The 19,720-nt window shown below is 39.2% G+C and overlaps 1 protein-coding gene across 1 annotated transcript; it reads left to right on the forward strand.

Annotated features, from left to right (window-relative positions):
- Window positions 1-1,909: 1,909 nt before the first annotated feature.
- trpm5 (transient receptor potential cation channel, subfamily M, member 5) lies at window positions 1,910-19,641 on the forward strand. The gene is made up of 26 exons (XM_062416654.1): window positions 1,910-1,936; window positions 3,688-3,755; window positions 4,884-5,040; window positions 5,129-5,309; window positions 5,699-5,865; window positions 6,009-6,186; window positions 7,479-7,543; window positions 7,966-8,151; window positions 8,474-8,573; window positions 8,764-8,882; window positions 9,259-9,606; window positions 10,932-11,075; window positions 13,144-13,267; window positions 13,491-13,636; window positions 14,423-14,535; window positions 14,630-14,731; window positions 15,107-15,365; window positions 17,127-17,245; window positions 17,381-17,513; window positions 17,641-17,815; window positions 17,961-18,129; window positions 18,222-18,400; window positions 18,571-18,703; window positions 19,051-19,123; window positions 19,270-19,360; window positions 19,488-19,641. The coding sequence occupies exons 1-26, from the start codon at window positions 1,910-1,912 to the stop codon at window positions 19,634-19,636; spliced, it is 3,705 nt and encodes a 1,234-aa protein (XP_062272638.1). The 3' UTR covers window positions 19,637-19,641.
- Window positions 19,642-19,720: the final 79 nt, after the last annotated feature.

Consider the following 19,720-nt stretch of genomic DNA (forward strand, 5'->3'; position numbering starts at 1 on the left):
GATCCTAAAAACCTCAAACTTGCAGCTGTTACTTTCTGCTCTAATTGCTCATATACTAAAGTAATGCTCAACTAATGTATGAGTCATGATTATTTAATGCATGGATAAATGCAGGGTGTATTAACTCACACATTCTCAGATATGCCACCAAATTAGCTGAGCAGTTATAGTAAAGGGCACACTGGTTTAACATCTAAATGTTGCTGCATGACCAGCTGGTCTTTATTTCACATTTACAAGCTAGCAACACTTCTAAGATGTATTATACATGATCATGTTATATCATACTTTAATTGTATTCCCCCAGTAACCGACAAATAATGTATTAAGTAACTGTGAATCAAGGATTAATTAATTTACTATCTATTAAGTGTAAACGAATCACATAAATATGTAGTGAATTGATATTTGTTAATGGTGAGAAACAGGAATTAAGCATTAAACATTATTTTACCCTTCTTATAAACTTGTTCAAATCAGGAGATGAGATATTATTTTAAGACCAAAACAGTAATATAAAAAGGCCATATGTATTCTTCACAGATTAGAGCTCTACTTTTGTTTACTTATTCCTTAGAAACCCAGTTCTGTTTGATTACTATATACATTGTATTATCATTTCTATTTGATTTAACTTTTTGTTTGGTTTTCTCTGTTTACTGTTTATTTATTCAGAGTTTTGCTGAGTTCATCCTGCTTCTACTGACATTCATAGCAGGACGCTGCCCAGTAAAAATGCAGTCTGCTCCAACAGCCAGTGAACAGCTCCACTGAAGCAGCTGGAGAAACTCAGTGGAGGTAATGAGGGAAGGGGCTTTTCACTCTCCCACCCACAGTGATCCTGCTGTGACTGGCGACCTTCCAGGCTAAAGCCTGCTTCTCTAAGCTTTGGGCCTCTTCTGTCCACAGACTGGACACACAGCTTCACTGTGTGGTCGATATGAATGTTGCTGTGATGTTCCATGTATGATAACATTGAATAATTTGCATTTTGTCATTTTTCATTCCCTTTCTAATCTTTAGTATGATGTTTTATTCACTAACTAACCTGGATATCAATGTGTTGGCTCAAGGTGTTTGATTCAGTAGTTGAACTAATTTTTGTGGTCCTCTGATTGGATAATCGATCTGACGGCTTCAGTTCATATGAAACTGTTATGATGCTTCCGTATATACCTGATTAAGCTCTAACAGACTGAAACATCATAAACTATTAAATATTCCTGCAGTAAGAGAGACAGCCTGCTGAATCTTTATGTTTATTCATTAATTTTTATTCAAGTAGTGCTCCCCTCCCGATGCACAAGTCACAGCTCATAAAAAAAAAGGTTAAAATTAAAACAGCAAGGGTTTACTTATTGAGCCACATTAACACTGAGATACCCAGAAAAACTTGTGGACCTCTAATTCTTTGTGCTATCATAATGAATGAGCAGACAAAGAAAGTCACTACCATTACAACCAACATGTTATAATGAAGCAACAGTCATTTTCATAATATATCACCTGTCTGCATAGAAGTACACACAAGTTATATTAAACAATGCTGAAACAAGCAGGAAACATTCAACCCTTTAGCTTTTTGAAATCTTGACTTTGTGTGATTCTTTAGCTTCATATGAACTTGCCAAAAAATATGTAGAAACTATTATAAATATGCAGCTTTTATCTTGAACAGTAACAGTGTTTCATTAGGCAGGAGGAGTATGTGGTCCTGATGAGAGCAATGCGCAGTGGCTGATTAACATGCAAAGCAATGGTGCACAGCGGCATTTGGGATTGGCCGGAGGTAAAGCCCCACCTCTGTACCACTTCCTGATGGCCCAGGTGGTTCACCTGAGGGCTGTTAAGAAAACGTCTGTGTGTGGGTTAGCAGGAGAGGAGGAGGAGAGGAGCGCTCACTTCAGACATGCAGGACAGACAGGGCACACCTCTGGTGAGTATGTACAATGCAACATTTTTCTGTCCAAACAGGGAGTCTAAACAGAGCTATGTGGAAAGATGCTCTCAGGTAAGTTAAAATGTGTATTGTTCATAGTGACACATGTGCTCACAGCTGCGTCCGTTAACACACACAGATTCAATCCTATATTGTCAAAGCAAATAATACCATATGAGAATGGTCAGTACAAATATTAATGAAAATGAACTCAATTATCATATGATTATGCTGCATGATAGAATACTTTTATGTTTTTGTGTCAGGGTGGATTCAATTTGAATGTTTTGATTTAAGATATAAACAAGCAGAAAAACTGTAACAAAGAGATGTACTTATTTATTTATAATCTTTACAAGCTTTACAAATGTAAACACATATTTCATGTTCTTAAACATAATTAAACATTCCAGCATTACTCGTTTGCATACTTCACATTCAAAACCTGTACTTTTGTATTTGCAACATCTTACCTCTCTTTTCTAATGTTTAGTAAGTTAGATATTGAATTTTTACCTTGAGAAAATGTTCAGAAACTGAAAAGACGGGTTTGTTTTATGTGTTCATCATTATGCGTTTTCATAGCACACTATGTATTTGTATGTATGTAATACTGATATTGAAGAATTACAATTCTGCTTTTCCCCAGAAGATTACATTTCAAAATGTATAGAAGGAAGGTTTTCCTACACATGTATAAGAGACACTGTGGGATCCTCTAGATTTATACTTACTTATATACTACACCGGCAGTACTAATGCACACTATTAAACTCAGACATCTCAGATAATCCTCTCTTCTTCTTGATAAAAGTGAAGTTCATCACACCAGACTTCAAGCAAAATGTAAAGTATGTGTGTTTAAGCAAGACTCACACTCACACACACTCACACACTCACACACACTCACACAGCTGGGCGTCCTTTCCTCTACCTGTGCATGCAAATTGCGCTCTTTGCATGTCCATTAGACTTCTCCCTCTCAAACTCAGACCTGTAGTCAAATAAAGTCTTCCACAACAGGCTGCTCCCTTTACATTAAAACTGACGGCTTAACACAAATTGACTTTCAGTCAGTGTGTGGTAACCATTGCACCACAACTATTAAAACACATTCCTTAATTCCAGGCAACTGTTGAGGCTGCTGCTTTTTTGTCAAAGAAATGTGCATTTTTATTGCATTTTTGCCTTAATCGTCTTTCATATGCAGCTCAAGTGTCCATGCAAATAAGACTGGCTGATAAAAGCCTGTTTACTCAGGCAAAAGGATAATCTTATCAATAATGAATGAGTTTCCTTTATGAAATCTGTCTTATTTGGAACCGTTCAGAGATAAACAGTATGTTGCTTCTTTTTATTGTGAAACAATTGCTACATAGATACCAAGTCATAATGGTATGCACACATTTTCTTAATGATAGAGACTGTTTAATACAAATCTTTATATCCTTTTTTCAGATGATATGGTATTAGAGAGATTTAATACTCACGGGTTCTGGTGGGAGCCTGCATTATTGTGGCCCAGTTTGCCTGGTTTCATGTATATGAGTGGCATCGTTTTGTGCATTTCTAGTTCAAACATCAGGCAGGAAGCACTTTGCATATGAAGCGAGGATGATAATTCTGCCAACTTTGCATTGACCACAAGTACTCCTAAGAATGTTCCCGTCTGTGAAAAGAGTGGCGAGTGAGTCATAATGGGTTTAGAGGAAAATGAGTATAATATCTGTGTATCCATTTGTTTACAGGGGACACTGCGGCAGCAGACACGATGCCTACGATGCGGGGATGTACTGGAGTGGTCAGAGGAGCACAGGTGTGTGTGTGTGTGTGTGCATATGCGTGTGTGTGTGTGTGCATGTGGGCACCACAGACAATATAAGCTCTTCTCTGAGACAAATTGCTGAGCACAATGCACCACCAGATCAACTAAAATTAAACATTTGCAAGAAACGAGATCAGCCTAGTGATTAACTGGAGGAAGAAGTACAATCGGAAGCAAATATTTGTACTGGACTAACAAGCCTTAACTAATTTCAAGTGCAGTTTTACATTTAAATTATTCATGAGAACTGGTCGTCCTTGAATAGAATACTTAATTAAATGTTAAATACAGAGAAAAAAGCAGAGCTAAGTGCTACATTCTTGATACAGTATATTAAGGACAGAGCGGCAAAACTGTGAAGCACTCAGAAATACTTCCATCAAGGCAAAATTCTCTAAATCACTTCAAATATTTTGAATCTGAATCTACATCAATGCATTCAGTGATAACTTCTTAACCCTGTCTTGGAATATTAGGTCTTCATTTAAGGATAAAACTGAGGGTTAGAGTTAAAATAATGTTATTATAGTATTAGTTCAGGATCATCCAAATATTGGTGGAAACTGGATAACACTAGTAGGAGGATTGTTGAAAAACCAAGAAGATAACATTTTTATTTTTGGCAACAGTGTATAATGGTGGAAAATTTAGCTTGAAATGAAAAATTCCTCTGGAACCATGACATCCTTTTATGTCTTACAATTCAGGAGTATAATCCAAAAAGTTGTACAGTATCCTTTACATCCTTTGTCCATAGCTTACTATCCAACAATCTCACTGAAATGTGTTGTGTAGTTTTGGGAAGGACAAGGAACAAATATAACCACTTTGGTGGAGGTAACTACAGGCTAAATTAATAATTGAGCTATCTAGTAGTATGTAAAAAGAGTAGACACTAAAAATATATAAGTGCAGATGCTTTTTAAGATGCAGGGCTCTACTTTGTGCTTGAAGATGGCAAGGCCTCTTTATGAGAGTCCAGGTACAGGTGAGGTTACAGGTGTTTCCACATACATCAGAGATTGAACTACAGCAACTGTTTTTATAATCATGGGCTGATGGTTAGGGAAGATTTATGAGATACAATATAAACATCAATTAAATGTGTTTCACTTTCAGTGTCCTCCTGGGCTGTTCGTGCTGCTCCACAGTGGACGAGACAATACAGAATGTAGCCAGGGGTCTGGCCAGCAGAATCAAAAAGGAGAAGAGTCACTGGGCAGCTGGAAGAGTGGGCGACATTGACTTTGTTGGCTCTACTAAGACAAGGGGAAAGGTTAGACTGGATGACACAATACTGTAGGTTACACCCTGGCAACAGATGGTAAAATAACTGTCAAATTAACCCGTCTCCTTCTATGCAGTTTGTGAGGGTGCAAGGGAACACGGACCCGGTGATGATCTACCAGATGCTGACAGAAGAGTGGGGTCTTTCTCCTCCGCACCTGGTGGTGGCACTGGTGGGAGGAGATGAGCTATCTCAGATGAAGCCCTGGCTTAGGGATATTCTCAGAAAAGGACTGGTGAAGGCTGCACAGAGCACAGGTAAAAACAAAGGAGCCTTAACTTGCTGGTAGCAAATATACACACTATCAATACTGAGGCCTGTCCTTTATTTAGACATATAAAATCTTATTTTTAAGTACTTTTCTGTAAGTCAGAAAATCTTGCATCATTAGTAACATATTTCCATTAATTGTAATGTATGTTTGGATGGATGACTAGACCATCATGGTTTATGATCATATAAGGCAATAATCTAAATAGCACTACAGATAGCATAACTGTTGATTAACCCTGGTAAAGGTTTTCTAGTTTGATGCATAAACATTGTAGCAATGCATTCTTAATCCCTGTGGAGTTTACTACCAAATGTAGAGAAGCTAATCTATACCACATAAACACACACATGCAAGTGCTTTTCTGTTCTCCAGGGGCATGGATTTTAACTAATGGCCTTCGCTTTGGCATCACCAAACACTTGGGCCAGGCGGTGCGAGATCACTCCTTGGCCAGCACCTCCTCTAAAGTTCGTGTAGTGGCAATTGGCGTCGCACCCTGGAACATGATCCACAACCGAGAGGCACTACTCTCCGCCAAGGTTTCTGTACATACACAACTAATATAGAGCTAATAAAAGCTGGCAGCAATGTCGACTGTATGATCAATTATCATATCTTTAATATGTGTTTGTTGTTTGTGCTGCCCTGTGTTTTTCTACATACCTGCATTCATGACCTTCAGGTGGATGAGCCAGCTGTTTACAAGCCACAGGACTTGCCCCATGGGTCAGTGTATTCCCTGGATAGCCACCACTCTCACTTTGTGCTGGTGGAGGAGGATCCAAACAGACCAGGAGCCACCAGTGAAATGAGGGTGAAGCTACTAAATCACATCTCTCTTCAACGCACTGGTTATGGAGGTAAAGCCCTTTAGGCCACTATTTGGAACCAGTAATGGAAAAAGAATAACTCTATTAAATGTTAAAATCCTTTACGTTTACTTACACACTTTAAATAAATATATGCAGTCAAATGTACTTAAATATCCAAAGGAAGAGTACTCATTCTGACAAATGGTCCTTTTCAGGATGTTAAATTATAGATGCATATAGCATTTTTTCACTGTGGTGTGGTACATGGCTCAGGTAGCTGCTTCATACACTGGTAGTTTTTAGTAAAAAAGCCCTGCTTCATATTTTATGTCCTCTTCATAGGGTTCATATGGTAAATTCTTAATTTGGAACATAAACTGCTCACCATCGAATGTTTTCCAATGAATTGTGAAATAGAGTCTCAATATTGCCTACAATATTGTACCTAATTGCAGTGGGCCAGTAAATGCACATCTGCTCAGTTCCTGTAGTATTTCGGTTATTGCAGTTTTTTCATGGACTCTTCACTGCTCCTATGAAGTAAAAAATATTAAAATTTTAAAGATTGAAATATAAACTATGGGCTTCTGAGCAGTCTCACCAGTATTAGATGTTTCTTCTCTGTCACACTTTTTGAATCCTTTGATTTAAAAAAAAAGAAGAAGAGTTAAAGGCAGATAACTAGTGCTTCCTCACAAAGGTACTCTACAGCGCAGTGCAGGGTTTTCTTTGTGAATGTTTGCATTCACTGTTTTTCATCCAAAAATGTTAATCTAATTTAACACATGCAACTTTTACATTCATGTTTTCCAGCTTGCAGTCCTCTTCACTGCCTGTAAGAGTGTTACTCTTCTTTGCACATGACTGCTACCAACTGTCAATCAGCCTGAAAACAAACTAAATGGGGATCAACTCTCATAAACATTGCTTCATAGCACTACTAGTGATGTAAAACTCCACAGGGTACCTTGAAGTTCAAAATGGACCTCTTAGCACCTGCTACCGTTGTGCAAAGTTGTATAATGTAGTTTTGTTTTTCCAGGGAAACCCTTACACATATAATGCACCCTCTGAAAGTCTCCTTCATCACTGACAGTGGCTAGAATCAGTGGGAGTAGTCGGGACGTATGTTAAGGCTAGTCTAGTGGATGCACACACTTCACCAGTCTAATATTTTACATCGAGCAATATCCTGAACTGTATTCCAACTTTTTCCACCTTTTTAATTAACATAGTCGTTCCCAATATTAGGATTTGTGAAATGAAGTAGACTGGAGAAGCCTATGCACCATTCACATAATAGTAAGAGGTAATAATAGAGTGTTAATTTTTACTTGCAGGTTCGGGAAGTTTTGAGATCCCTGTCCTATGTCTGTTGGTCCACGGGGAACCAAGGATCCTAAAGGTTGGTCGGATTTCACTATGCTGTTACAGTTACACCAGAACTTTAAAAACAAGAGACACCTTCAAAGTCATACATCTGTTGGCTATATAATTGTGCACAATCTGGATTTGTACAGTGACTGAGACTTGAGAATTAGGCTCTGAATCAAATTTTGGTTGTGCCATGTCATGAAGGAGCAGGCCAAAGCCAGACTGAGAATCAAATGATTTCTTTCTGTTCCTCTGTTCTCACAAAAGTAATCTCTTTGGCTTGAAAGCATGTCAAAGCCACCAATTTATGTGCATAAATAGAGCCATAACCGAAGAGATTAAGGACTACAGCTAACAGTGATCAATATAATTCTCTACTGGTGTCATTTCGAGTGAAATTGAGGAAGTTTGTGAGTTTGTCTACGAGTCTGAACATTGTGTCCCTTTCTGCAGCGGATGTATAAAGGCATTGGCAATTCGACACCATGGCTGATTCTGGCAGGCTCAGGAGGCGTGGCTGACATCCTCGTCACGCTGATGAATAGGGGCTGCTGGGATATGGACAGTGTTCATGAGCTGCTGCTGGACACCTTTCCAAATGCCCACCACAGCACAGACATCAGTAACTGGGTCAAGCTGGTGAGAGCGATGTGCGCAGCATGGAGGCAGGCACATACACAGATATGCACATCACAAGACTTGAACATTGCCAGAAAAATGGGGCACACTGGGAAAGATTGGGAGGGCAACTAAAGTGGGATTTTCATCCTTATCTTTAAAATTTATATGTGATGACCTAATTAAGAATATAAATGAGGAGGGAAAAAAATGCAAATAATGTTTTTTTTTAAGCTGAAACATGCGGCAAAGGGATTGTAATTTAGAAAAACAATTCATTAGCAATTACTTCACTCAAATAAAAATATGATATATAATGACTGACTGTCAACCTGTCAATCAGATCCAGAAGATACTGGATCACAGGCACCTCCTTACTGTCCATGACCCTGAGCAGGAGAGCTCTGAGCTGGACACGGTCATCCTCAAAGCTCTAGTGAAGGGTAAGATACTTCTTGTGAGATGTGTTATCAAGAAACTTGCAATTTTCTAAGGCTGTACAATTACAGGTGTGGGACTTGACACATGCGGATATAGAACCCTGACATTTGAAGACTTGTGAGCCTATTGACATTTTGTGCGGTGTGTGTGTGTGTGTGTGTGTGTGTGTGTGTGTGTGTGTGTGTGTGTCAGCTTGTAAGAGCCAGAGTCAGGAAGCCCAAGACTTCCTTGATGAACTCAAGCTGGCTGTGGCCTGGAACAGAGTGGACATTGCCAAGAGTGACATCTTTAATGGTGACGTGGAGTGGAAGGTGAGGCAAACACCCGCATGATAATCTAACTAAAAGGTTTGTCTCATTCCGGTTATTACAGTTTAGTGCAACATTCAGTGAGGTTAAAACAAACATTCTGCAATCAAGTGAGAGTTTAGCATATCATACGTGGTGGTGCTTTTAGCGAAATTAATGGCAATGCTAACGTGCGGGTCAGTTTTACACTTATCTGTCAAAATGTGTATTCAATCAGTATGAAAGGGAATATGACGTTTTAGATATCACAAATATAAGAGTGACAAACAAGTTTAAACTGTAGTAAATAAGAAAATAATCTGACAACAAAGCTTTTGACTGGGAAGAAGAGAAAGCAGTTTCTTTAAGTCACTCTAACATGGAAACATGATCTGTGCAGGCATGTGATCTTGAAGAGGTGATGATGGATGCCTTGATCAATGACAAGCCCGACTTTGTGCGCCTCTTTGTGGACAACGGTGTGAACCTGGGTGAGTTCCTTACCTACGGTCGTCTACAGGAGCTCTATTGGTCTGTGTCGGAGAAGAGCCTTCTCCATAACCTACTCCTCAAAAAGTACGAGGAGAAGCAGCTTCTGCTCGGTGCTGCCAGGACACCCGGCCCTCCTGGACACCATCCACCTGAACAGGGGGACCGGAAACCCCGCTTCACCCTGTATGAGGTTGCCAAAGTGCTGAAAGACTTTCTCCATGACTCCTGCAAAGGCTTTTACCAAAAGGTTCCCACAGTGAGTAATATATTGAATGCTGCACTGAATATGTAATACTTTGAACTGATGAATTAAGTCAAATCTTGAATTGCTCCTGGCAGTGGGACTCAACCTTTTTAGTTTGTGACACTGTATAATGAAGCAAAGTCAATTTGTGACCCCTTGTCACTGCTAGAATATGTCCGTGAGTTGTGAGCAGAAATAGATTTTCCCTTCTAACCCTCTCAGATTATTTAATTTGAGTAAATGTTAGAGGCCTGCAACATGTAATGAAATAGACAATAGACTTATTTAATCGTAAAACTCACTTCTTGGAAAAAAGTGAATCTTTGATGGTGATATGATTCTGCATTTAACATAAAATCCTACCAATAAGGCCTCATAAGTTTTTAAGTAATCCTTTCTGCCCCTCCTATAAAATCAGTCTTTCTCTACTAAACTGAGACTAATCTCCAGAGAAATCATCATTTTGGAATGATCGCTCTCTTGTGTTATGTATTGTTTTACCCTAAAATAGGATGTAATTTAACAGGAATTACATTAAGAAATTCAACAGACCATTACATGGGGCTTGGTAGAAGTAAAAATATCTCTCTTTTTTATTTTTTAAAAGAAGCAATGATGAGAAAATTGAGGATAATTTGTGTAGCAGAACTATGTAATTGTTGTTTTCTATCCTGTCAGTTAATGACTCTTTTCATTTTTCCTGTGACCCACTAAATGGGACCTGATCTCCAAAGTACTGCTTGAAATTAGACACACACAAAAATAATGCATTCATCATTGCAAAGTAAACCAGCTGCTATGTTAAAAGAAATGATTCGGTAAATATGGTGTTGGGATTAGTCATTACTTTTTTCTCTATGTAGTGTATTGCATGTCCTATGTATCATGCTGTATAGCTAAAAAAAGGCATTCAGAAAGACCTTTAGAAGCTCCAGCTCATGATCAAACTCGAAATATCTTTTCTACCTGTTTAATATCTTTCATAAAAATCAATTCATGTATTTTTGAGATAATAATAGTAAAAAGATACATTTTATAAGGCAGTCAAAGAAACTTAGATGAACTAAATAAACAAATTGGCTAAAATAAGTTACAACCACAAACAACAACAGAGCAGCAGGAAGGACACAGCATGTATCTACATATCCTGTTGACAGACAAACTGACTACCAGAAGAATATGACCTCTCTAGCACAGGAGGTAATTGATTTTGAAATCATACCACCTGGCACAGATTTGTATGATTCATGTAGTTAATAATTTCACATAGTGTAAACTGTGTGTAACTGCTCCTACTACAATACAATCACATGTAGCGCATTTTCTGTGTACTCCAGGAGAAGCCTTCGAAGGGTCGACTGTTCCACAGCCAGAAGAACCTGGCTGAATTAGAGGAACGCTGCGAACATCCTTGGAGGGATCTTTTCCTCTGGGCCGTCCTTCAGAACCGGCAGCAGATGGCTAACTACTTTTGGGCCATGGTCAGTCTTGTCATCATCTTTAGTCAATTCAGCTCCAGCGTAACACTATGTGGTTCAATGAATAAAAGTCTAAATTTGCCTGGCACTGGCAAAAACTACTCAAACCAAACTGAAGTGAGCTGAATTATACTGTTCTAGTTTGTATTCTGTGTTCAGTGTGAAAAAGAGTGATGTGGGCCAGCACAGTGCAGGTGTAGGTCAGTCCTGCCATATTAAAATGTCACTCTAGATAAAAGGGCCTAGCAAACGGCATATTTATCAAGAACTGAGGTGAACTAAAAAGCTATCTTATCTCCAAGAACATTATTCAAATGAAGGTCATGCTGCTTGCTAGGGCAGTATATTCAACGAAAGTTGAGGTAGTGCAAGTATATTGAAATCCTGCTTAAGTTAATGAGAAATATACCATGACATGGGATTTATGAATTGTTTAAATGACACCAATCAATGGTAATTACTCTTTGTTTTCAACATTTCAAGGTACCTTTCATTTATTTATTGCCTTTCCCCAAACTAGGGGAACCAATTAGCCTACTGTTATTTCACAAGCGGTCACCCTGATGTGCTCCTGTCTTACATCTTATTTCAAACATTGTCTGAAAATATGGTAATTGCATTCAGTGTGTGTACATCCCCCTACTGCAAATCGTTTTACCACTCAGAGGTATTCCGGGATATCTGCATTCATAATTTGATATCTCTCATGTTGAAGGCCTCATCACAATTATCCTAGTACCCTGCCTTATGCTAGCAAAATATCTCAATTTAATTTGAACCCAGGAGTAACATTATACAGTGTGATGTTTAAAAAATGTTTGGTGAGGTCCACAACATTTCAAATAGAGAGCCTTCTGCATGTTGCTCCTCATGTACACATTTTTCATATTATTCCTACAAATGATGAACAAAATAGGGCCCTTGCCTGTTAAAAAATGACAATAATATATTGAACAAAATGTAGTACGATTCCATCTTACAGGAAAGGACTAGCTGAAGATTTTCTTTGTAAATAAAAGAGTTCATTGGGAGTCTTTTAGCGCTCTGGTTCCAATAAACACCCTCCTCATTTGGTTGTTATATGTGACAAATACGTTTATATTTAAGTTTGAGTTTAAAGAAATAGTTAACAATTTGGAAATATACATTTATTTACTTTCTTGCCGAGAGTGAGACAAGAAGATCTATACCTCTCTTAGATGTGTCTGTTCAACATACAGCTGAAGGTAGGAGATGATTAACTTAGCTTAGCATAAAGACTGGAAACAGGGGGACACAACTAGCATGGCCTTGCCCAAAGGTTAAGAAATTTTGCCTACCAGCACCTCCAAATCTGTCATATGAACGCAATATACTCCATTTGTTTAATCTGTAAAAAGGAAACAAACAAACAAATAAAAAAAATTGTGAAAGTACATATACTTACCCAAAAAATTAAAATTATCAATTTTCCTAATGAATATACCTTACACTTGAAGGAACATATCAGTTTAGCCTGTCTTAGCCAATTTAGTAAAAATCACGTTCATCCTTTGCCTAACTATCGAACATTTACAAACACTGCAGTAGATATATTTAACTTTGTTTTCTTTCATTGGTTTCCATTTTCAAAAACACTGGTATAGTAGTTTTTCTCTATTTCTGTATAAAGCACCACTTTAATCATTTCCAAGCTTAGATTGTAATTGGTTGTGTCCAGGGTCATAAAACATTGCAACACCACATTTTACAACATAGGGTTGTGACCTGCTATGCCACCTACACTAAAATCTTTAAGGGATGGACTAAATCTAGGATATTGAGGTTTTCTGACACAAGTTTTTTTTTCACATCAGTGCTGTTGCTAAACATAGGGCAAAGAGTAATGATATACTATTTGTGAGCTTAGTGTAATTTACATGGGCTCTTAGAAACAGCAGGTGAACTTGAAAATGTATTATTTGCACCCAGATGCACACGGCGCACTCAATTCAGAGAACAAAAGATGAAGTTCTCTAACATTCTCTACTAGATTTCTCAGATCCCACTCTTAGACCCATTTCTTGGATCTGGCTTTCTTTTAATCCTGCAGGGCCCTGAGGCTGTTGCGGCAGCGCTGGCGGGTTGTAAGATACTGAAAGAGATGGCACGACTGGAATCTGAGGCTGAGTCTGCACGTAGCATGAAGGAGGCCAAGTATGAGCAGTTTGCCCTTGGTGAGTGTTTAAACTGTTCGATTATGATAGCTGACAGTGTGAACAGAAGACATAAAGGTCGAACAAAGCAAAAGGTGTTCATGTTTTTTTATTTTTCACTGACCTCAAATCACTGGTATTCTTTTACAAGCACAAACAGATCCCACCGGGGGGCAATAAAATATGAATTTGAATGTAGCTGAGTGGTTGACACTGTGTACCTGCTGTTCATGTATCATGGCAGATGTCTTCGGGGAGTGTTACTCCAACAGTGAAGACAGAGCTTATGCTTTGTTAGTGAGGAGAACACACTGCTGGAGCAAATCAACAGTTCTTAACCTGGCAACTGAGGCAGATGCCAAATCCTTCTTTGCCCACGATGGAGTTCAGGTAACAAGGAGACACATCCATATGCTCATTTGGCTCTTGGCTCTAACTGATTCAGCCAATATTTAACTTGCATTCAACAGTTTTAACTTGTTGAGCATCTGATGACAAGGGTAATGGAATACTTTTGTTAATCAGTGAAATAAGTTGCCCTGCAGTTGTAAAAAAAAAAAAAACTTTTCCAGAGCATTGCATGTCATTAGATAATATGTACTTAACTGGACAACATTCAGTACACAGTTCTGCTTAAACACCCCTACAACAGACGTCCTTGTCATTACAAAGTCATTGTTGATAGTTAATTGGTATTCAGTGTAAGCAGTTAAAGTTAGTATGCAGCAAACCCTTGACAGACAGGTAATATTTTATTTAAGGCACACTGTTGGAATAATGTAGCCTTTCAAATAGATAGCTGTTAATTATAATTCAGTGCATGTTTAATGTGTCAAGATAATGTGTATTTTACTGGGTCTCACTGTTATAAAAGACTCATGACTCAGCATCAGATGTCATTTAAATGACCTTACTAAAACTGTACAGCTGTGGAGAAGGAAATGGCTCACACATCATGTGAGATGGCTTGATCAACAAGGAGAATTAACAATTTTTTAACAGCTTGGGTAACTCACCATAAGATACTTTCAAGGATTTAGCCACAAATCTGAAAGGCAGAAATATTCTAAGGCTTATGGTGCCCTCTTGTTGTACACACAGGTTAGTGTTTCACTGATACATAACCCTGTGTGATTTGAAGCTAAATTATGATTAAAAACTAAGCTGTTATTGCAGGCTCTCCTCACAAAAATTTGGTGGGGGGCGATGAGAACAGACACAGCCATCTCCAAGCTTGTGGTGTCTTTCTTCTGTCCGCCTCTCATCTGGACCAACCTCATAAAGTTCAGGTGATTCACCCTCTTTCTTAGCCACGAGGTTGTACAATGTGTGCTCATGTGTCTCTTTGTTATGTGCACTGACACTATCACGTGTGTTTCTCAGCGACGAGGAGCTGGATAATCGTAACGGTCGAGAGCAGTTTGTGGAGCTCGACAGTATGGATACAGAAAATGCTCTACTCCTAAGAGATGATGATGATCCTTTGTGAGTTTGTAGACAAATAATGATGAAGATGTAATTAAATAATAGTAAGACTTATCTTTGTTTGACTTTTAAGTATATTACATACTTAATATATACTTGTAGATAATAAACTACATATCGTAAATATACTGAAGACCCATCCCAGAGGCATACATAAAATACATCAATGACATTAGTGACAGTAACACATAATATCTATGCATCCACGAACCAGCTAAGCCAATGGTTTAAACAGCATCAATAATCTTACCACACTCCAATTTAAGAAGCCAGGATAAACCCTATGCTTAGATAATTATTTCTTGTTGGTTTTGTTTTGTATGTAAAAGGAGTTGAATAAATAATTCATAGTTTTTCCCACTCTTTGTTTTCCAGGGACTCTCCAGCTGGAGGCCCAGCAGCTCAGAGCTGTGCCTCAGTGTGGTGGCGTTTCTTGCTTCGCCGCTGGCGTCGCTTCTGGAGCGCTGCTGTCACCGTGTTCCTTGGTAATGTCATCATGTACTTTGCCTTCCTCTGCCTCTTCACCTACGTGCTCCTGCTGGACTTCCGCCCACCACCACCCCTTGGCCCTGGAGCTCCAGAGATAATGCTCTACTTCTGGGTCTTCACCTTGGTGCTGGAGGAAATTCGACAGGTGACTGCCAAGGCATTCAATCCCACCGGTTCTATTTTGTATTTGCACACATATTCTAAGTCTCTAGATCATTATTTTGTATTTTTTTGTTAGGGAGCTGTATCTATCTACCAATGCACTGTGACACTCATTCTTTAGGAATTGTCATTTCGTTTAGCTTCGTTTGCATGTTAGTGTTCAGGCCTGACAAGTCAGACACATCTGAGTAGGAGGTGATGTGAATTGCTACAACGAGCTCATTCTCTCTGGGGCTTTAAGGATTCATGAGCCTTTCACCTCTCTGCCTGACTCCCTCCCAGTGAGCCAGGTCAGACAAGCATGATCCCTTATTGCTCAGATCCCATTGACCCTTCTTCCCTTGGGCACAAAAGCCCCAGATGAGACAGGCCTTCACCGCTGTTCCCTCAGCTGGTCTTTTCACCATGCACCTCAGAATGTCCCTGAGCTGAATAGAACTATGGCACAGGTTTCCAAAAAGAGAACCACATTGCTGCAGGCGGCTGGCATGGCATTTTACCAAGCCCAGCGGGGCCCCTGTGCCTTCAAAGAGATGGCTCTGGGGTGCATGCCTCTCCCTAAAGAAGAAAACGCCACAGGGGCCCCTGTTAGAACAAGGTTAGGGTTGAATCTGGTAGATGGGCTGGTGCAAGGCTGCTCACTCTCTCATAGTAGTGACAAACAATATGTTGTTGCATGAATTGGTTAGTGTTGGTACCAATGGGGTTGCTCATTACATCGGCAGACCTCACTGGTTCTAATGAAGGTTTTCAAATCTGTACAATATAGTGTCAACAGTGCATTATTCCAGACATTGTTTTTGTTGTTATTTATAAAATTTTCCTTTATTGGCTCAAATTTTGTAAAAAGTTATACATCTGTGTTAATTATCATTTCACTCATAGTTGGTGAACCCTTCTTTCTAGTTCTACATCATATGATTTTTTCACAGAATCTTCGATCTGAGTTTACAAACCATTTATGTCCTGAAGAGATCAGACAGCAGTGTGGTGCATAAACAGCCATGAAAAAACACAGACCCATCCTGCTTTATAGTTACATTTTTTGTCTCAAGACAAAACAAGCTATAGGAAGTAGTACCTTGAAAGGACCCTGTGATCTCAAATGGCAACTATAAGCAGTCGTGCAAGAGATGTGATTTTGTTGTTTATCAATGCATCCTGTTCATTCTTGTGATGCTGTAACTGGCATTACATGGATAGTTATTTTGAGATCACGTTGGCCTTTGTGGTATGACAATCACAACAGTGAATCACTTTTTAAAAGCATCATACTGCTTTCAGCTTGTTTTCGAACCAATTCTGCCATCTAGAGACCGAACACTGGTTCTCAGTGCACTTACAGGTGCCTTGTTCAAACCTACAGGAGACATTAAACCTTACACTCTAGGTGTAAAAGGCATTTAAGTGGAATAAGAATTTGGGACAGTATGGATGTGTACCCACTAACTCCCTTTTGGCCGTGCAGGTATGACCTGGCAGAGGGCAGGCAAACATGAAGAATGTCTTGCTCAGCTCTAAAATAGAAAAAAAAAAAAATATATATATAGTATATTTTCACTTCTGTCTTAACAAATCAGTTTTTCTCAATTTACCAATCCTACTAAGTGCACATTTGTGAACAGAAAGAGAAGCAAGGCTTGTGTAACAGAAATACACTACACTACATTTACTTTTTGATTTTTCAAAAATGTACAAATGATTATGTTTTATAGTAGCCCATAAACTATCTCTCATGACACAGAGCTTCTTCACGGATGAAGAGATGAACATCTTGAAGAAGTTCAAACTTTATGTGGAAGACAACTGGAACAAGTGCGACATGGTTGCCATCTCACTCTTTGTTGTTGGAGTATCGTGCAGGTATATAACATTAAGTGATATGAGTGACACTTTATCAAGACCATAGTAAATTACTAGAAAAATAAACAAGTCAACAAAATACTTTGGGGAAAAAGAGAAGTGAGTGAGAAATGTCTGTTTTCTTTGGTTTTGCAGGATGGTTGAAAACACCTATGAGGCAGGAAGGACAGTTCTAGCAATTGACTTCATGGTATTCACTCTACGTTTGATCCACATCTTTGCCATTCATAAGCAGCTGGGCCCCAAGATCATCATCGTGGAGAGAATGGTGAGTAAAACAAAGTGCTCCTATCAAAGCATTTAACTACATATAATACAAAGTGATGTTCATAGATTGAGATAGTGAAGAGCTTCTGTTACGCACATAAAAATGATGAAGACTTTTTTCATTTCAGATGAAGGATGTCTTCTTCTTCCTCTTCTTCCTGAGTGTGTGGCTCATTGCGTACGGCGTAGCTACCCAGGCTCTTCTTCACCCTAACGACCCAAGGATTGACTGGGTGTTTCGCAGAGCCTTGTATCGCCCTTACCTGCACATTTTTGGCCAGATCCCACTGGAGGAAATAGATGGTAAATTACAGTAGATTTCATATATCTGTAAATATGATGAAACCATTAGTGCATTGTCATGTGTAATGTTATGTTTTGATCGTTCTGTTGGCGAGAATGTAATGTCTATTGATCAAATTTATTTGTCCTTTTATTAAATGTACAGCTGCTCGTATGCCTGAAATTAACTGCACCAATGACAAAGATGAGATTATCATGGGCCTACGACCGCCATGTCCCAACGTCTATGCCAACTGGCTGGTCATCCTGCTTCTTGTAATCTTCCTTCTTGTCACCAATGTCCTGCTGCTCAACCTGCTAATTGCCATGTTCAGGTCAGGCATTGAGAAAAATACTGTTTATCAATAGAATCACACATCCTGATTGTATTAGAGCTAATAAATTGGCTTTTTGTTCCCATTTTTAGCTACACCTTCCAGGTAGTGCAGGGCAACACGGACATTTTCTGGAAGTTCCAGAGATACAACTTGATCGTAGAGTACCACAGTCGCCCAGCACTGGCTCCACCCTTCATTATCATCAGCCACCTCTCTCAGCTCCTCCTCAGCCTTATCAAACGGCCTGAGCCCAAACAGGAGCATCTTGGTATGATAGTTCCATATGTAAAGTTCAGCATATTTCTATAAAGGGACATTGGCAAACACACAGTGTGCTTATCTCTGTCCTTTCCCTGCCCTAGCCATGGAAATTGCCTGATTAACGGTTAACTGGTTGTTGGACTGCTTCCATGTATGTGTGGGTTTTTTTTTTACCAGAGAGAGAGCTGCCAGCAGGACTAGACCAGAGGCTGATAACATGGGAGACAGTACAGAAAGAGAACTACCTGGCCAAACTGGAGCGTCAGCACTGGGAGAGCAGTGAGGAGAGACTCAAGAGTACCTCCTCAAAGTAACTATATTGTTTTGCTCTGGGTTAGCTGTGGCACAGTCAGAGTATAATCATAGAGCTGAAGATATAACCTTGTGGTTGACTAGATGATTATGGATATTTTTGTTTCTTTAAAACTGCATTAATTAGAATTAATTAGTAAATAAAACAAGCTCTGATAAACGAGCTGTACACTGCCTGTCCAGCATCAAACTATAGCTGGATTTTAAGCTTTTCTGACCCCTGGTGGCTAAAATGATTAATGCAGTCTTAAATAGGGCTAAGTAAGGCCTGTCAGTCTACTTCAAAACTTGTGTGGAACATTTGTATTATGGTATGGTTTTGATCACGGCTTGTTTGTTACCAAGGGTCCAGAGCTTGCTGAGGATTGTTGGTGGGTTCAGGGACCAAGAGAAACGACTGGCAGTCATGGAAGCTCAGGTAAGACTTATGAAGTGCTGAACACCATCTCAACACCAGGTTGCATTTTCCTAACTTCCTATTTCACATAAAAATGTAGCCTGTAAATAATGTGACAGACAGTGACAGTTAACATAACTCTCAGTCATCTGTGTATTTGTCTTTAGATCAGATACTGTGGAGAGGTATTGTCCTGGATGGCGGAGTGCTTTGCTCAGAGCACACTGAAGTGTGGGAAAGAGGCTCCGAGAGCACCAAGTGAGTCAAGTGTCAATCAGAAAGACAACTACAAGACAGGAAACATAATGTGATTGTACTCTTGTGTGATTATGTCCTTTGTATTTTTGTATAGTTCAATATTATTTCATGTGCACAAAATGTACAGTGTCTTTGACAGGCTACAACCCAAGCAGCCCCAGCAGTGACACACCTCAAAGTCAACCAGAGAAAGAAGCCAAACAAGGAGGAGCAGAAGCCAGACCAGGTCACCCGGGATACGGCGCTAACAAAAAATTCCCTTACATTGATGAATAAAAGCAATAAAGGTTGCTGGTAGCATACAGACAGACAGTTACAATACTACTATAATTATCTTTAATATTTTGAGGTATGAGGATT

This window comes from Scomber scombrus, chromosome 1 (genome assembly GCF_963691925.1).
Source record: "Scomber scombrus chromosome 1, fScoSco1.1, whole genome shotgun sequence".
Classification (NCBI taxonomy): Eukaryota; Metazoa; Chordata; class Actinopteri; order Scombriformes; family Scombridae; genus Scomber; species Scomber scombrus.

What these genes read in the sequence shown, in the direction of transcription:
- trpm5 (XM_062416654.1), top strand. Translation starts at nt 1,910, where the DNA reads ATGCAGGACAGACAGGGCACACCTCTG. An exon ending in GTTGTTGGAGTATCGTGCAG is followed by an intron (nt 17,246 to 17,380) that starts GTATATAACATT and finishes TTGGTTTTGCAG; the next exon opens with GATGGTTGAAAACACCTATG. An exon ending in TCATCATCGTGGAGAGAATG is followed by an intron (nt 17,514 to 17,640) that starts GTGAGTAAAACA and finishes TTTTCATTTCAG; the next exon opens with ATGAAGGATGTCTTCTTCTT.